General features: G+C 47.8%; 5 protein-coding genes across 5 annotated transcripts; 4 read left to right on the top strand and 1 right to left on the bottom strand.

Annotated features, from left to right (window-relative positions):
* Positions 1–272: 272 nt before the first annotated feature.
* Positions 273–1,786, top strand: CCOS01_15422 (aldehyde dehydrogenase; the record flags this gene model as incomplete). The annotated part of the gene is made up of 2 exons (XM_060463561.1): positions 273–1,367; positions 1,424–1,786. 2 exons carry the CDS (start codon positions 273–275, stop codon positions 1,784–1,786), a joined length of 1,458 nt encoding a protein of 485 aa, XP_060305705.1.
* Positions 1,787–2,610: 824 nt separating this feature from the next.
* CCOS01_15421 (2OG-Fe(II)oxygenase superfamily protein) lies at positions 2,611–3,734 on the bottom strand (the record flags this gene model as incomplete). The annotated part of the gene is made up of 5 exons (XM_060463560.1): positions 2,611–2,753; positions 2,827–3,138; positions 3,215–3,368; positions 3,439–3,644; positions 3,698–3,734. The coding sequence occupies 5 exons, from the start codon at positions 3,732–3,734 to the stop codon at positions 2,611–2,613; spliced, it is 852 nt and encodes a 283-aa protein (XP_060305704.1).
* Positions 3,735–5,817: 2,083 nt separating this feature from the next.
* Positions 5,818–6,840, top strand: CCOS01_15420 (uncharacterized protein; the record flags this gene model as incomplete). The annotated part of the gene is made up of 1 exon (XM_060463559.1): positions 5,818–6,840. One exon carries the CDS (start codon positions 5,818–5,820, stop codon positions 6,838–6,840), a length of 1,023 nt encoding a protein of 340 aa, XP_060305703.1.
* A 2,943-nt stretch (positions 6,841–9,783) lies between these two features.
* Positions 9,784–9,984, top strand: CCOS01_15419 (cytochrome b2; the record flags this gene model as incomplete). The annotated part of the gene is made up of 1 exon (XM_060463558.1): positions 9,784–9,984. One exon carries the CDS (start codon positions 9,784–9,786, stop codon positions 9,982–9,984), a length of 201 nt encoding a protein of 66 aa, XP_060305702.1.
* Positions 9,985–10,267: 283 nt separating this feature from the next.
* Positions 10,268–11,454, top strand: CCOS01_15418 (FMN-dependent dehydrogenase; the record flags this gene model as incomplete). Its single annotated transcript, XM_060463557.1, has 2 exons — positions 10,268–10,778; positions 10,859–11,454. Coding segments are annotated over 2 exons (1,107 nt in total), but the record flags the coding sequence as incomplete, so codon positions are not given.
* Between the last annotated feature and the right edge of the window lie 4,516 nt (positions 11,455–15,970).

Raw genomic sequence — 15,970 nt, 5'->3', positions numbered from 1 at the left:
AAGTTCTGTTGGCTTCCTGCCTTTGGTCAGTCACTACGGCTTTTTTTTTTTTTTTTTTTGCAGGGGTCGGCGCTTATCGCAGATCAACGAGGTGGTTCATAAAGTGTGCTTAGATCGTTCGCCTAATGGGAGCCCGCAAGGGCCGATGAAACCTGCACTTGTGTTTATATCTCGACCACTTGACATGAAGTTTCTCTTGTTGTCTTTTTTCTCTTCATTCCTTAACTTTGATCATTGCCAAATCTACGCGGTTGTCTAAAACTCTGTTTATCATGGTTATACCATACTCGACGGCCCACCTTCCTGGGCAGCTTTTTCTAAATAATGAGTACGTCGACGCAAAGAACACCAGAACACTTGCAACATACAACCCCAGAGATGGAGCTCTCCTATCAGATCAGATCCCTGTAGCAGGAGAAGAAGATGTCGATTTGGCAGTGGCATACGCTGAAGATGCTTTCAGGACTTGGAAGCATGTCCAAGCCAATCGGCGTCGGCAAATGCTGTTCAAGCTTGCGGATCTGATGGAAGAACATGCGGAAAGCTTGGCAAGCATCAGCCGTTTGGAGATTGGGGCTTCAATGACGTCTACTTCAGATGAAATCGCCGGCGCAATTGAAGGAATTCGTTACTATGCCGGCTGGATCGATAAGCTCGCTGGTGAGTCTTTCCCACAAGATGACGGCTTTCTCAAGATTGTGCGACACGAGCCTCTCGGAGTAACAGCGGCAATCATCCCTTGGAACGGTCCCTTGATCACAATAGGTCTCAAAGCAGCCCCAGCACTCGCCTCTGGAAATTGTTTCATTCTCAAGCCGTCAGAAAAGGCGTCCTTGTCTCCCCTAGCGTTCGGCTCACTTGTCAAAGCTGCTGGCTTCCCCCCCGGTGTTTTTCAGATCCTAAGTGGAGATGGAGAAACTGGCTCCTTGTTAGCTAGTCACATGCGTATTCGAAAGATCACATTCACCGGAAGCGGACCTACGGGTCGGAAGATTCAAGAGATGGCTGCTAAGTCCAACTTGAAACGAGTGACTCTGGAGCTAGGAGGCAAGTCACCTGCAGTAGTCTTCGATGACTGCAATCTTGAGAACGCGGTTAGGTGGACCGTTCAGGGAATCACGATGAATTCTGGGCAGGTCTGTTTTGCTGCTAGCCGCGTCTACGTCCAAGAGGGGATTTACGATCGCTTCCTTGAGGCTTATTTAGAAGCGCTAAAAGCCAAGTCGGAGGCTATGAAGAACCAGACGAATGGCTCGCTGGGCCCTTTGATCGACCAAGCACAGTTCAATCGTGTTATGGGGTTCATTGCCCGTGGCCAGAACGGGCAAGGAACTCTGGCGCTTGGAGGTGCGCGAATAGGGGACAAGGTTAGTATAATCCGGCTTCTGTATCATACCCTTCTGTACTGAATACTTTCCGTCAGGGATTCTTTCTGGAACCCACAGTCTTCACGGACGTTGATGTAGGGTCGGAGATCCATACGCATGAGATTTTTGGGCCCATTTCAGTTCTCCGCAGGTTCAAGACTGAAGAGGAGATAATGGCCCTGTCCAATGGTACAAGCTTTGGTCTTATGGCTGGTGTATTTTCCCAAGATATCAACAAAGCCTTGCGAGTCGCGTCTGACTTCGAATCCGGCATGGTTGGTGTCAATTGTATCAGTTTGAACTTCTTCAACGTACCATTCGGAGGGGTTAAGGAGAGCGGCATAGGAAGAGAGTGTGGCGCTTATGCGCTCAAGGCCTTCACTGAACCAAAGACAATCATGGTGAATATGACGTACTAGACAGGTCTTGCCGCCCCGTAAGAAGGTTTTTCGTTTGTGGCAGACAGAAAAGAAGGAAATGCTTGGTGGCATCTCAGCTGGCTAGAGCAGTGATACTCAAAGAATGACAACATTATAGTCAGAATATGTTTACCGAAGTGCTCTGGATCAAACATTGATTCCACCGTTGACAACACATGCCGTCGTATGATTCCCATTCTATACAGATAATAGCGTGTCTAGCTCTCTTAAAAGGGTCTCAGACTCATGAGTATGCTTGATACTTACCGCACCCCATCATGAGATCAATCGAACCTGACTAATGACTCAACATGTGCGACATCTATAAAGTTGAAACAAGTAGAGATATAAGAACCAAACACCGCCCCCGCCCCCATTTCGGGTAGGAGAATCAAGGGAAAAAGGGAGAAAACGCAAATATTAACACGCAGACCGTTGGTTGTGCTTGCGAAGCCGCAGGAGCGACTCCGAGAAATGGAGGTACCTTAGGGGAGCAATTTGCGAAGTGCTTTTTTGACGATGGCTCGGTGATGGCTGTTAGTTTTCAAAAGTAAATCATGAGACATATCAGTAGCCATTACCATGTCTAAGGAACGCTAACATTTCAAGAACAGGTGCTTCAACAATATAAAGCCAAAACTCAAAAATTCTTTTGAGTTCAGATGACTATCTTCATGCAATACAAATTCGCCGCCTTTCAACGTCCAAAGTTCTTTGATACCGAGTCATCAAACCACTGGCCGACTGTCATTGCAGGGCTATTGAAAATAAAGTCAGAATGTCCACTTGAAGACAGACACACATAAGTAAAGGTGGAAAACTAACTACTTCTTGAGCGGGCCTTGGAGTATGAAGCTTCTCCTGCCCTGATTGAAGTACGCAATTGAATAGCGAGAAGGAGATTCGCCCAAATCCTTGGCACGAACACGGTGGAAGTTGCTCTTGAGTCGGTCATCGGACCAGGCCACTGTTTGGAGGAAAAAAGAAGGTTATGAGATACTCTCCTTGCTCTCTTGAGGGATTTACTGGAAAAGTCTTACTCATCATGTCTCCAATATTGACCACGATAGGCCCTGTCTTGGCGGGGAGTGGTGTGAAGACATCACCCATACCGAAGCTAGTGTACGACTCCCGACCTGGGCAAATTTCTAGGCCGTCTTCGCCATCTCGTTGGAAGAGCAAAGTCAAGCACCCTATGTCTGTGTGCGTACCGGCTCGCCACATGCCCGCTGCATTCTCCATAGGCGGATAATGGATGAGCCGCAACTGGGTCATGCAGTCGGACTGCTTCACGTCATTGGCGCGAACGAAGTAGTCTTCGGGAAAGCCGAGAGCGACAGAGAAGCATGACACTGCGTGATGAAAGTGAGATCAAAATGCGTAATTAAGCCGCGATACGGTCATGTCAGTAAGGAGCAGCCAACTCACAGATTTTATACGATATGCCGGAACATTTTTCCATGAAACTTTCAGTCGTCTGGCTGAAAAGAGGAACGTCTGTATCGCTAGGCCATTGTGAACGAGGCATCAGCCATAACGACTCCTTCTGATCATACGATCCAGTGCTCTGACGTAGCTGAGCCTATTTCTCACGGAATATACTTCAGCTCAAATCAAAATTCAGCTTTGCGAATAGAAGTCTGAAGCCTCACCTTGTATTCCCATCCGTTATTTGTATTTGTGTCATGAGAAGTCTTTGCCTTGGTTACTGTCGGGAGGTCGAAAAATGCCTTGGAAATGGCGAATTGCGCTTCAATCTCATCTACAGTGATGCCATGATCGACTAATATGAAAAAACCTGCGAACTCAGCTGCTTGCACAAGCTCTTCAGTGATCGCCTTCTTGCGACTCTCGAAGTCTGCAGCGCATGTTAGGGATACAGTCGCCAAGGTTATCTCGTGCGTTACGTACCGTGGAGTGAAATGACGGGGACAAGTCTCTCGGCCATGATGATGAAGATTTTGAACAACAAAGTGACTGGAGCTTCTTGGGGTTTGTGGTATTTTGAATTGTTTCACAAGCTTGGCTTCGAATTATAGAGGATGGAATCGCTGCTGCCGATTATGTATAGCCATATCATCGCCCCGATTCATCACCAACTTCTCCACCCGCACAGGGATCCATACCTTGTTCTCAAGCGACGCAAGAGCTTCGCTAAGCTGCAGCTTCAGTTTCTTACGCCACTACCCAGCTCAATAGGGTAATGGTGCAAGCTTACCCCCGCACGGCTGTGTTCCCACACTCCTTTGTCCCACTCTGCACTCTGTCCCGATGCTTCTTCCGTATCTCATCGGCTAAACACTTGATTTGAAATTATTCCGGCTCCATTGAGCACATTGATCTGTTCAGTCACGACTTGAATCGTTTTGGCCAACAGAGTCAAGCTTGGCAAATGTGCGTCTGCGAGATGCTATCCTGCTCAAACTTTGTTACCAAATCAATTGGTAAGCAGCGTGAGACAGACATTGGAACATTCTTCATAGTCTTTCCGCAGTAGGAAAGTCAACTTTTGAATGGTGAGAAGAAAAAAGTTGATGTAAGTGAGGAATTTAGTTACGTGAGGATACCATGTCTATGTTTCCCATATCCTTTCACCCTCAGGAACACCAACAATTCCAGCGTTTAGTGTGACCCCGTGTAGGCAGTAATACGCAATAACTTGTATCAAGTGCAGCGTCTGTTCCTTGCCCAGGATCTCGTTGGCCTTCTCCCATATTTCCGTTTCCAGTGGCTGCCCCCCCTTCACTAATCTCATTGCCAATTCAAAAGCGATGTCTCCCTTCTCAGACAAGCCCTCGGGCTTGATGGATTGTGTGATTTTGAGCATTTGATCTTCCGAAAGTAAATTTTTACTCGCGATGATCCGAGAATGGGAGTAAATGAGGAATCCCCCAAACGAGCCAGTAAAATACCCCTGAACCGCCATGATGGCAACTTCCGTAGGCTCAGGCTCAAGTGCCCTAAGATTCAATACTTCTCTGTTGAGACGCATGGTGTGGGTCGAGTACCCGGGTGTATACATCATCATGGACAACGGGCCCAGCAAAGCACCGTCTTTGTCTTGCAGTGTGAAACTATACCATGATCAGCATCATCAACTATCTTGAGCTGGACAGGTTAGGTAAGCTCACGTTGAACCCATGCCATTGCGGATCCTGTCTTCCATTTCTATATGAAATACGTTCTGTTCGGGAGTGAGCTCATGAGGAGGAATTGCGGGATATCGCGGGCCTGACATAATGGGCGAGCAGAAGACTTTGAATGGACGATTGAAGCGGACGGGTAAGATTACTCCACGTATTATTGGTAGTCTTCTGGAAATCATTGTGAATTCTGCCTCATTTATACGCCGTCATCCGGAATTAACCCTGTGAAACTCGATCGGTTATCTCCCTAGCCGTAGTCATAGCCGGTAATCACCGGCCGGGTTTGTTTCGGGAGTTTGCGGATAAGGAAAAGACTGATTATCATGTACGGGTTGCTCTATTGCAAGTTCTGCCCTGTATTTGTGGAGACTTCTTTTGTCACAGATTCGGCACCGATAAGGGATACCCAAAGTCTTATCTCGCGTTCATGTTCTTGACATATGCAAGCAGCTAGTGGCGCATAGCTCGTTGTACATAGCCGAGTGACATCGGATCTTGTTCAACGTTGATTAACGGGCCATTGATCATTACTTGGTCCTTTCAAAAACAACTCCTTCTCACCTCCCGCTGTCAGCCACCCTAGGATGCCTATTTTTCAGTCAAGTTTTCATGATGTCACTCGATCTCCTTATAGCCATCGCCATTGGCACCATAATCTTGGGTTTCTTTCTAAAGCAACACAATAAGCCCAGACCGCTTTATCCCCCGGGCCCTAAAGGGTTACCCTTTCTGGGAAGCCTTCTCGACATTAACAATGAGCGACCGTGGATCACATACAGTAACTGGGCTCAGGAACATGGCGACATAGTCATGTTCTGGGTCATGGGTAAACCTACTGTCCTTCTGGGTAAGATGTCCCATGCACAGGCTCTTCTACAGAAACGCATGGTCAAGTATGGTGATAGGCCACAACTTATCATGGCGCAAGAGATGGTTACGCAGAACGGATGGTATATTGGGACCTCTCGCACTCACCACAACACGCACAAGAAGCAGCGCAGGATCCTCGCTGAACGACTCAGAGCCAAGACCCTGAAACATTGGGCTCATCCAGCCGTTCTGCCAGAGTCCAGGCTATTATTGCAGCGGCTGGTACGGGACCCAGACAGGTTTACCAGCATCATCAAGTGCTTTACAGTCAATGTCATGCTACGCACGACATTCTCCCGGGATTCGATACCAAGCCTGGACAACCCCTTGGTCCATCGTATCAATGATGTCACGGATCATCAATTTATTTCGCAGATCCAAGGTCGATTCTGGGTAGACTACTTGCCTGAATTGCAAAACCTCCCCGCATGGTTACCAGGAATGGGTTGGAAACGGCAGGGCCTTAAATGGCGCCATCAAGCTGACAGTCTCTTTCTTGAGCTCTGGAACGAAACTCGTCTCAGAAGCAAAGAAAAGACATATGGTTTCCCAAGCCTCGCACAAACACTAATGGAGACCCAAATGGATCAGATTAGTCTATATGAGGGTATGACCATCTCTGCTGCTATGGTAGACGCCGGCACGGAAACACTCACAGGAACGAGCATTGTCTTCATCATTATCTTCATGTATTTTCCCCATGTCTTAGCCAAGGCTCAATCAGTCATCGACGGAGCCATTGGACGAGACCGGCTTCCAACCTTCGATGATATATCTCGAATACCGTACATTACAGCAATGATTCGGGAAGCCTTCCGCTGGCGAACAGTTGCTCCTGTGGCAATTCCTCACTCTGTTGTCGAAGATGACTTTTACGAGGGCTACTTGATCCCAAAGGGAGCGACCGTATTCGCATTGTCGCATTACATACACCAGGACTCGAAGTTATATCCGGATCCAGATGACTTTAAACCCGAAAGGTTCTTGGACAGTGCAGGTCAATTAAACGATTTGCCGCATGCTGGTTTTGGCTTGTGAGACATTCATTCGATTGACCCACGCGACCTTACGCTAACAGGTACCGTAGTGGAAGCCGAAAGTGCCTTGGAGTGCATTTTGCAGAGCAGACATTATTTCTTTGTAAGTAAGTGCCATACTTCCCGAAACATACATGCTTATGCCAGCAGTGGTTGCAAGTATGGTTTGGGCTTTCGATATCAAAGCTCCTCGAGATCAAAAGGGTAACCCCGTTCTGCCGAGTCTGAACCCATTGGACTGGGGCGCTTTTCTTGCCTCGTAAGTTTTGTTAGCCAAAATGTCTCTTCTGAACTGTTCTAATGGTTTGCAGGCCGCCACCGACTGATTTTGACGCCATAATCACACCCCGCTTCAATGATGTAGCTGATATCATTGACCGTGCTGTACAAATGGATGTGTGAGAAAAACATGGCAACAATACATTGCCGTCTCAGCGCACGACTGCAATACGAAGATTACGCAGGAAGAGTAGCTCTGTGATAAATTCTATCAGAACATTAAAATCTAAACACACTGTTCGCTTATTCTAGACTTTTTGATCGCCTTTTGTTTTCCCGCCGGTAGCTCTATAAAGGAACTGAACCCAGGAGTCTTGCTCGTTAACGAAACTCGATGAGAGTTGGCGTCTATCGGACACCGCGCCTGTGCACGTAAGGGTGAAGGCATCGCGAACTACCGACATCAACGGAAGCAATAAACAACAATCTACAGACAGGGGCAAGCTTCAGAGGGATTGAAAAAGAGATAAATGAGGATATGTTATTATCTTCTAATGCACCGAGCTGGCTGGCTTCATAGGACATGAAAAATAATTCCTGTCTGCGCAGTAGCACGTTTGTCCTCGATCTAGGACGCCTGTGTCCACCTGACCCTCGTACAAGTATCAAAGTTATATCGCGATCTCCTGAAAGGGGATCAAACCTGAATTGATTACTACATAGACTACTCTTTGGCAAGATAAACTCATAAATGTAAGTTATCTAGACCCCAAACAGTCTTCCATGAACTCAAGTATCTTGTCAGCCTGAGCTGTGTCGTCCGTACCTATGGACAAAATGTTGCTGAAGGGTGTCAGTCGTTTTGCTAAAGATTGAGAGGGAATGATCTGGAACCTTAAATGGTTATGATTCTTGAGCACATGCAGGGTTGGGAGAGTAGCTATGGGTTGGCTCGCAGCCCTGTAAGCGTCGAGAAACATGACCATTGCATCAGCAGTTTCTGGACTAAGACAGCGGGCAGTTTTAGTTCCCATCGGCATGGAATATCACCGCACGTGGAGCATAGAATACGTACATCTCCCACTCCACGGAGCCTATGAAAATTGGTAACTTTCTTGAGTCCCTACAAAATGACATTTGAGCTCAAAGCTGTCTTCCGGACGGTAACGCCTTGATAGAAACTTACAAGACGGTAGAGTCGTTTGGAAGGCGCTGGAGTAACCCCAGAGCTGACTTTGGCTATGAAAGCCGTTAGTAACCTCAGCCATATAACGACGGATAGTGCAACGTACCCCCCATACGTCCTCATCGTCGGATCCATAGTAATGTCGGAGAACATTAGCACGAGCAGGCTTGTGCGCATTGTACCAGAACGGCACGTCAATGAGGAGTAGTCCTGCTACGGGTGGAGCAAGAGGCTCGATGAATGGCCGATTGGGGTCACCTATATCGGGATCGGTTGGACTTTGAGTTGTTCAGTCGTCAGGGCAGTGCCTACCAGCAGAAAAAAGATTCATGCATAAATGCGCGCCGCCGGACGAATGCCCCATAAGAAACACCTTTTGCGGCGATCCACAACCATATCTATCCGAAGATATATTGTCGTGAACCCATTGTCGTATGAGCTGCATGTCGTCGGCACCACCAGGGTATTGTATGTATGGCACAAGCTGATGGTTCGCTATTACAGTGACAATGCCCTGCTGCGCAAAGTGGTAGCCAACGTTCGAATAGACCTAAGGTATGTGAGGTGGATGAGACCAAACGATTCAGGACGTGATGCGAGTACTCATACCTTCTCGTTCCATTGCTTATCCCCAGAAAAGAAGCCGCCCCCATGAATATACACCAACACTGGGTTGGCGCGCACAATATCGGCGGGAACGAAGACGTCTAGCCGGTTCCTTTGTGCGGGGCCATAGGTTTCATTACGATGTACTGTGATGTCTCCAGGCGTAGGTGGGTAAAACGGTGTAAAGATATCACGCCATTTCTGTTTCTATCATTAGCGAGGCGTAATTGCCTTCACGAAGGCTTTCTCTCACAACGTCATCGTTTGGTCTAAAGGTGATCGTTTCCTTGGCGATCTGTGCATACACCCGATCCATAATCGTCGGAGCGATTTATTAAGAATGCTTTCGAGCTGTGGAACCTGTAGGACGCTTAGTTCTGGGCCTGTTTATCACGGCGTTCGCGTCCAGAAATACATCATCAGACGTACATTTTCTCTATTCTTTCCCTTCCATTTTCGAGTATGGGTGGGATCTGTCTCCATCGACGTGGAGCATGAGAGATCTGGTCCACTGATTCCCTTAGCCGAATGCAGGGCTCGGCTAATGCCCCTGTAGATAAGCCTTGCAGTAGCAGCATGGGTCAGTGTTATGAAGCCTCTCACATTGACTAGACAGGCACTAAGTAATTCGGCTTAACCGCTTTGTGCTCACTGGCAGACAAAGCTCGTTCGAGGGAATATTTGATTTCAACTATCGGGAAATGTGTGATCTGTCGAACCCCAGAAGAATCCTCAGTCGGAGAGTACGTTGATCCTAAAGGTCTCTTTCTTGATTTTTTTCAGCGGCCTGGTGGTCACAAATCGCTGCCCGTCTTGCTGTTCCTCTTCTTGGCTATTTCGCCAACATGGCGGTTAGGTAAGAACCACCTTTATCACTGCTTTTAGTAACCTTAGCATCGGAACCCATGATTGATTGATGTGTTCCTTCCTAGTATGTCCGAGGTTCGAAAACATGCTTCCCGCAACAGCTGCTGGATAGTCATCAACAAGATAGCTTACGATGTGACTCAATTTGTTGGCTCTCATCCTGGCGGTGAGGCAGTCTTGCTTTCGTACGCGGGCCGCGACGCAACTGATGCCTTTGTCCCACTGCATCCTCCAGGTACCCTGAAGGATTGCCTCAGCGCAGAGTAAGATGCTCGGTGCCATGCATTTATACCACGCTTACCAAACCATTGCAGGCAGAACCTTGGTCCAGTTACGGAGAACGAAGAAAGCTCGCGAGGGAATTCCGGTGTTGTGTGCAGCGATGAAAACCTGTCCACGAAGCGTCCATCACTTTCCGCAATTATCAACATTGCAGATTTCGAGAAGGCCGCCGAAACCATACTTTCGAAGCAATCCTATGCTTGTAAGTTGAAGATCTTCTGAAATCAAGATGTTGTAGCCTCACTTTCTTACCATTATCGACCAAGTTTTTGCCGCAGGCGCAGAGGATGAAATTGCATCAACATGGAATCGAAAAAGCTGGCGTATTGTACGTTTTCGCCCTCGTGTCCTTCGCCCGATATTGCATGTCGACACTTCATGCATTATATTCGGCAATCAGTTCTCAGCTCCGTTTTTTATCGCTCCGGCCGGTGGTGGCAAGCTCGCAAATAGTGAGGGAGAGGTTCTGCTTACTCGCGCTGCAGCTAGGCATGGAATTCTTCAGTGGGTGTGTAATAACGCCGGCTGCACCATGGACCAAATGGCGGCTGCTCGGAGCGGACGTCAAACTCTGTATTGGCAAATTTATGCCAAGTCAGATCTGAAGAAGTCAGAGAGAGAACTTCGACATGCCCTCGAGCTAGGGTATACAGGCTTTGCACTCACGGTCGATGCAGTTTGGCCAGGCCTCAGAGAGAGAGATGTGCGCAATAGCCTCGATGACGTGGCTGCAAAACATAACACCAGCGCTAGTATGGAAGAAGAAGAAGGAGGAGGAGGAGAGAGGGGCTCTGAGTTTTACTACGGAACTACAATCAAGAGACCGTAGGTTGTCTTAAACTGACTTCGTTTTCAAGAGGGAATGCTGACCGCAAAGCAAGGCCAGTCTACATCGAATTCGACTGGATATCGGCAGTCACATGGATTCGAAGCATAACGAATCTACCACTGGCCATCAAGGGAATTCAACGTTGGCAAGATGCTGCCCGATGCCTCGAATTCGACAATGTGCATCCGTGGCTATCTAATCACGGAGGAAGGCAGCTCGACAGCGCTCCATCATCCCTCGAAACACTGATTGACATTCGTAAATACTGTCCAACATTGCTCAGAAGCCGCGAAGTTATAATAGACGGTGGAGTCACACGCGGCGCAGATATTGTCAAGGCATTCTGCCTAGGCGCTAAAGGTGTAGGTCTAGGCCGGGGCTTTTTATTTTCGATGGTTTACGGGAAAGCTGGTGTTGGAAAGGCAATCCGCATCTTGAAGCATGAGATGGAGACGACGATGGCATTACTAGGAGTTTGCTCTCTCTCCGAGCTGGATTCGTCTTTTGTGAGTCTTCCGACATGCCTAGAGAACATCCCAGCCCTTTTTCCTGTAAGCACACAAGCAATACTGATGCAGCCAGGTCGAAATTTCCCAACTGGTGACAACTTTAAAGCTATGATATAACGTCTCAAACCCAAGAAGTGTGACGGGGAGACCATCAACGATAATCTCAAGAGGTGTAGAGAAAGTGAGAAATATAGAACAACAACAACCTATCATCGTGATTATCAAAACTTAGACAAGTCTTCGAGTGCGCATTTTCGAGCACGCTGCTTTGATTCATACCTCTTCCAACACAGGAGGGTAATTAGCAATGTACCAACAACAATAGATGCACATGAAGAAGCGAGGGTAAGGTTTTTGGGAACTGTTATCTACTTTGCCAGTTTCAAATATGCACTTGAACCGGAACCCCCCCCCCCCCCCCTTCCCTCTTTTTTTCCATTGCATAGCATGACCTGTGTGATAGAACTAGATACATCCTCTGGATAGGACTCGCTATGTAAAGTCATCGCTCATTTCACGACATCTATCGACCGGGATTGCCTTATATGTAATAACTACAGATCGATTACGACAGCCTCATAAATTGTTCGGAAGAATACTACTACAATTATTCCACGTTCGTCATACTGCTAGCGGCTATGATGATGATTTGTCACTTCCTGTATCATAAAATCGCCTCTTGTCTACTAGCCAAGTTCAGGGCGTGTAGTCCGGTGTCGACCAATACAATTCCCTGTTGAGAGAGGGGAAGCGGCACCCACACAGAGTGGCGGAGACAGGGTAGAGGGGGGAAGTGGAGGACGGCAAAGATTGATGGCAGTGAGATGACCAATCATAATACTTTCGCTTGTTGCTTATCTTTCCGCTCCGGCCCATTCCCCAAGGTCTCCTTCCATCTCAACATCGACGTACGTAGAAGAATAGCACCGTCAATAAACGGCGTCAAACCCTTTTTAAGATCCTCGACGCATGCACTACAACCGATGACGATAGGTGCGTTAGGATAAGGCTGACGACGGGGTTTTCAGAACTCAGCAGTAACAATCGCCCCGATACCAGCTACAAACAACACCTGCAATGCCTCGCCCCAAGGTCAGACCAGAAGATCGCCAGCGCATCGGCCAGGCATGTCTGCTTTGCAGAGCGTCCAAGATTCGATGCGACTCTGCCTTCCCATGCATTAGTTGCGTGAATCGTGGGAGGGCTACTCAATGCGAATATCCCAAAGTCGACCGCCGCCGACTGATAAAAGGCAGCAGCCGACGACAGCGGAAGGAGTCTCACGAGCCCTTGATACCTTCGCCCCAGACAGACAATCTTCCTGTGGAAACGGTGACACAGCCTGAGTCTCAAAGCTCCTTACATTTGGAGCCCCAGCCTACCCCCACACGGATGCTTTCCCCAACCTCAGACGCCGAAGCCAGCAGGTCTCCTGTGACGACCACAATGGCAGGTCTATCAACAGACAAAGGTAAGCTAGGAGGCCACATGAGATGAAGAAAATGCATGTGATCAGAACTAAATGATCTCGTCAATAGTTCGTGTCAGTCATGGATCGCCTTCCTTCCTACGTTTCTTGCGCACTACGTTACGTCCCTTCGTAGGACACGCCCGCTTCACAAACAACGACGGCCACGATTTCTCCTCACAGGAGGAACCGGAACCGAACTTCGATGCTGCGGGAAATCTCTCATCGCAGAAGATGTATTCCCTACTAGACTCATATTTTGAAGCGGTCAGAAACAGTCTCAAATGACTACTGTTTGATCATAGCTAACTGCTCTGTCAAAGACTAGTGGTTTGCTAGATGTGTTCTCAGCCGAGGAGATTGACAGCTTGATTGAGCGGCAAAGAGACGAGCTGTCAATCGAAACTGGCTCAGTAGATTGTTGCCAGGATCTAGCAGCACTCAATGTGGCTCTTGCTATAGGCGCCCAATACCTACCCCTGACAGAGTTAGATACGTCTCTAGCATCTTCCCTGTATTCACGTGGGCGCGAAGCTGCATTGTAAGAAAGACATTGGGAGTCATTTTTCACCCTTCGTGTTTGAGCGAGGAAGTTAATAATAGCTGCTAACATCACTGTAGCACTGGAATGTTGAAGACAACCTCGCTAAGCACGATCAGGTTATTTCTTCTCATGGCTTTCTACTCCTTAGGCACTTGTCAGCGAAGCACGGCAGCCATGGATCTCGCAATTGCCGCAAAGGCTGCAGGTATAGTCGGTTTGCAGATGGGCGCATCACAGCAAGTTGGACCGGACGGCTCAAGGTCAGCTTGTGAGAACACCTGTATTGATATGAACGCGAACTGACAGAATAGGTCTCGGCTCTGGGGGAGCTTACGAATCTTTGATATCCTTGCAAGCTTTGTCCTTGGACAAGGGTTGAGCTTGCCGACGTCGCTCGTGGATAACGGCCTTTCAGAAGCTATGACTAATGACATGGCCTGGTCTGGAAAGGTCGCAACCTCTGCGGTTTTTCAGGGTTGCAACCATATCGAGACTATTGTCACAGTCCTGCGGAATGGTGGTATCCTCCACGTACCTACAGCAGAGTCACTGTTAGATCAGCTTCGGCAATGGATCAGGAGCCAGCCAGATTCATTACGGACTTTCAGCTTTGGTGAAGACGTTTCTAACCAGCCGTCGCAGCGGCAGCAGCTAATTGGCCATATTCACGTATCATGCCTTTACTACTTCGCGGTCTTGTTAGTAACTCGTCCATACCTAGTCGCATATCTCATGTCGCGCTTGCGAGGGAGGGCTCCAGACCATCTTATCGATGATCCTGATGCCGCGTCGGATTTCCGCATCAAGAACAACAAGGTTTCAAAGCTTGCCCAAGTTTGCGTCAGCTCCGCTTGTTATATAGCTGAAACATTCCATACGCTCAAGATCAGAAGGTTTGATTTTGGCAACTTATGTCTCATTCAGTAGGTTTTCGGCCAACCATTCCTACCTTCTCGGTTCATAGTGGCTGATCTTAGAGGAAGGGCTTGGGCGTATGGCTCGGGCCTAGTACTTGGGTTTTCCATGTTCGCGGGCGAGCCTCGCCAAGACATAGTTGAAGCCTTTAGCTTTTGCAAAGGGGTTCTTCAGGTCATGGGCGAAAGATTCATCCAAGCCCAGACTTATCTTGATATTCTCAATAGCTTCCAGGAAGCTGTCAATCAATACCACCAGCAAGTCTCTACGCAGGTGCAAAACACCGTACACGACTACATGGATCACGTTCTGGTAATCGAGTCTCCGAACTACCAAGGGGATGTCCACTCGGAACTCCCAAACTTGGGACTAGATTCTACTTCCGACGCAAGCTGTCAACCACACTTGGACGATGTCGACAATGTTTTGTGGCAGGAATTGCAAATAAGGTACACGGAGCACGACTTTCAGATTGTTGATGATTACCTCAACTTGGATTTGGGCTCTCTTCAAGGATTCTTCTAAAATAGGTATACATAAGTCTAGCATGCCGAAATTCTGTTATTGTCAGTATCTGTTTTGAACAGTCCCTTTCCCCCCCAATTTTCCTTCTTTTTCCTATCTTTTCCCACTTCACTGTTCCTTATTTTGGTGTATCATGAAAGCATCAAGGCAGTGACTCCTACCGCCTTAGTTCGAACTTCAATAACAGCATCACCCGAAGATCCGATCTTTTAAGCATCTTAGCTATTACAGTCGAGAACGTGTAACATAATACTAGTATCAACCAAAACAGTTCAGTTAATGCCAAGAACCAAAAGCTAAGCAGCGAGCTTTGAAATCAAAGCTCGAAACTTTAACAGTGTGACTGTTAATTGATTAAAGTTGATATTCCTTTTTCGGCAAATATGTCCATCCATGAGATCAACTCGCCTCTGTCACGACGTTCCCAGACTTCTTCGAGTATCTTTAGAAGATTCGTAACGACAGCAATACCAGTTCGGCATCTAAGATTATTGAAGAGGGACTTAATCCACTCACGATCTACAGCTGTGCAGCATAGCTGGCCTGCTGTCAACAAAGGAAACGACCCTACATTAAACAGCCGACTGTTATATGGAATCGTCCTAAGAAGATATACAATGGTGTCTCTTAGACTGTTGATGAATAGGTCGGGCCTTGACTCTTCGGTGACGACAGTCAAACGTCGTCGGAGCACAGTAGGGAAACTTCTATAAACTTCCAGTAACCCTGCCAGCCTGTAGGCCTCTGCCATTGCAGAATAATGCTGGTCTTGTGGGTACTCCTGCGCTGAAGGATCGAGAGCTTCCTCTGATGAGTTGAGAGCTTTGTCGTTGCCCTGAATAATAGCCACATCGACTTCAGAACTCGAACCACTCTGCCATTCTAGCAGAAATGTTTCTATAGCTGTGATCTCTGTCGCAACGGCGGGGTTGTAACCTTCTACCTTCAGTCTTCTAAGAGCTTTGCCTAGGCTAGTAATGCTCGGCACGATAGATGCCCAAGTTCCCAGAAGTGGATTCGCATGAGATATATCTGGGACAGCATTGACCTCGAGGCAGAGGGATGTGGAGTCTTGAGCTTCAGGATCTGGGTCTGTGACCAGATTGGCCAGCATATTCACCCAAGAAATTACATCTTTAAAGCATCGGGGAACTTCGGACCGAAAGGCATCAAAGTGTCGT

Source organism: Colletotrichum costaricense (genome assembly GCF_030867565.1).
Source record: "Colletotrichum costaricense strain IMI 309622 chromosome Unknown Scaffold_24.1, whole genome shotgun sequence".
Taxonomy (NCBI): domain Eukaryota; kingdom Fungi; phylum Ascomycota; class Sordariomycetes; order Glomerellales; family Glomerellaceae; genus Colletotrichum; species Colletotrichum costaricense.
Note: the sequence above shows the minus strand (reverse complement) of the source record. Positions and strands in the feature narration are given on the sequence as shown.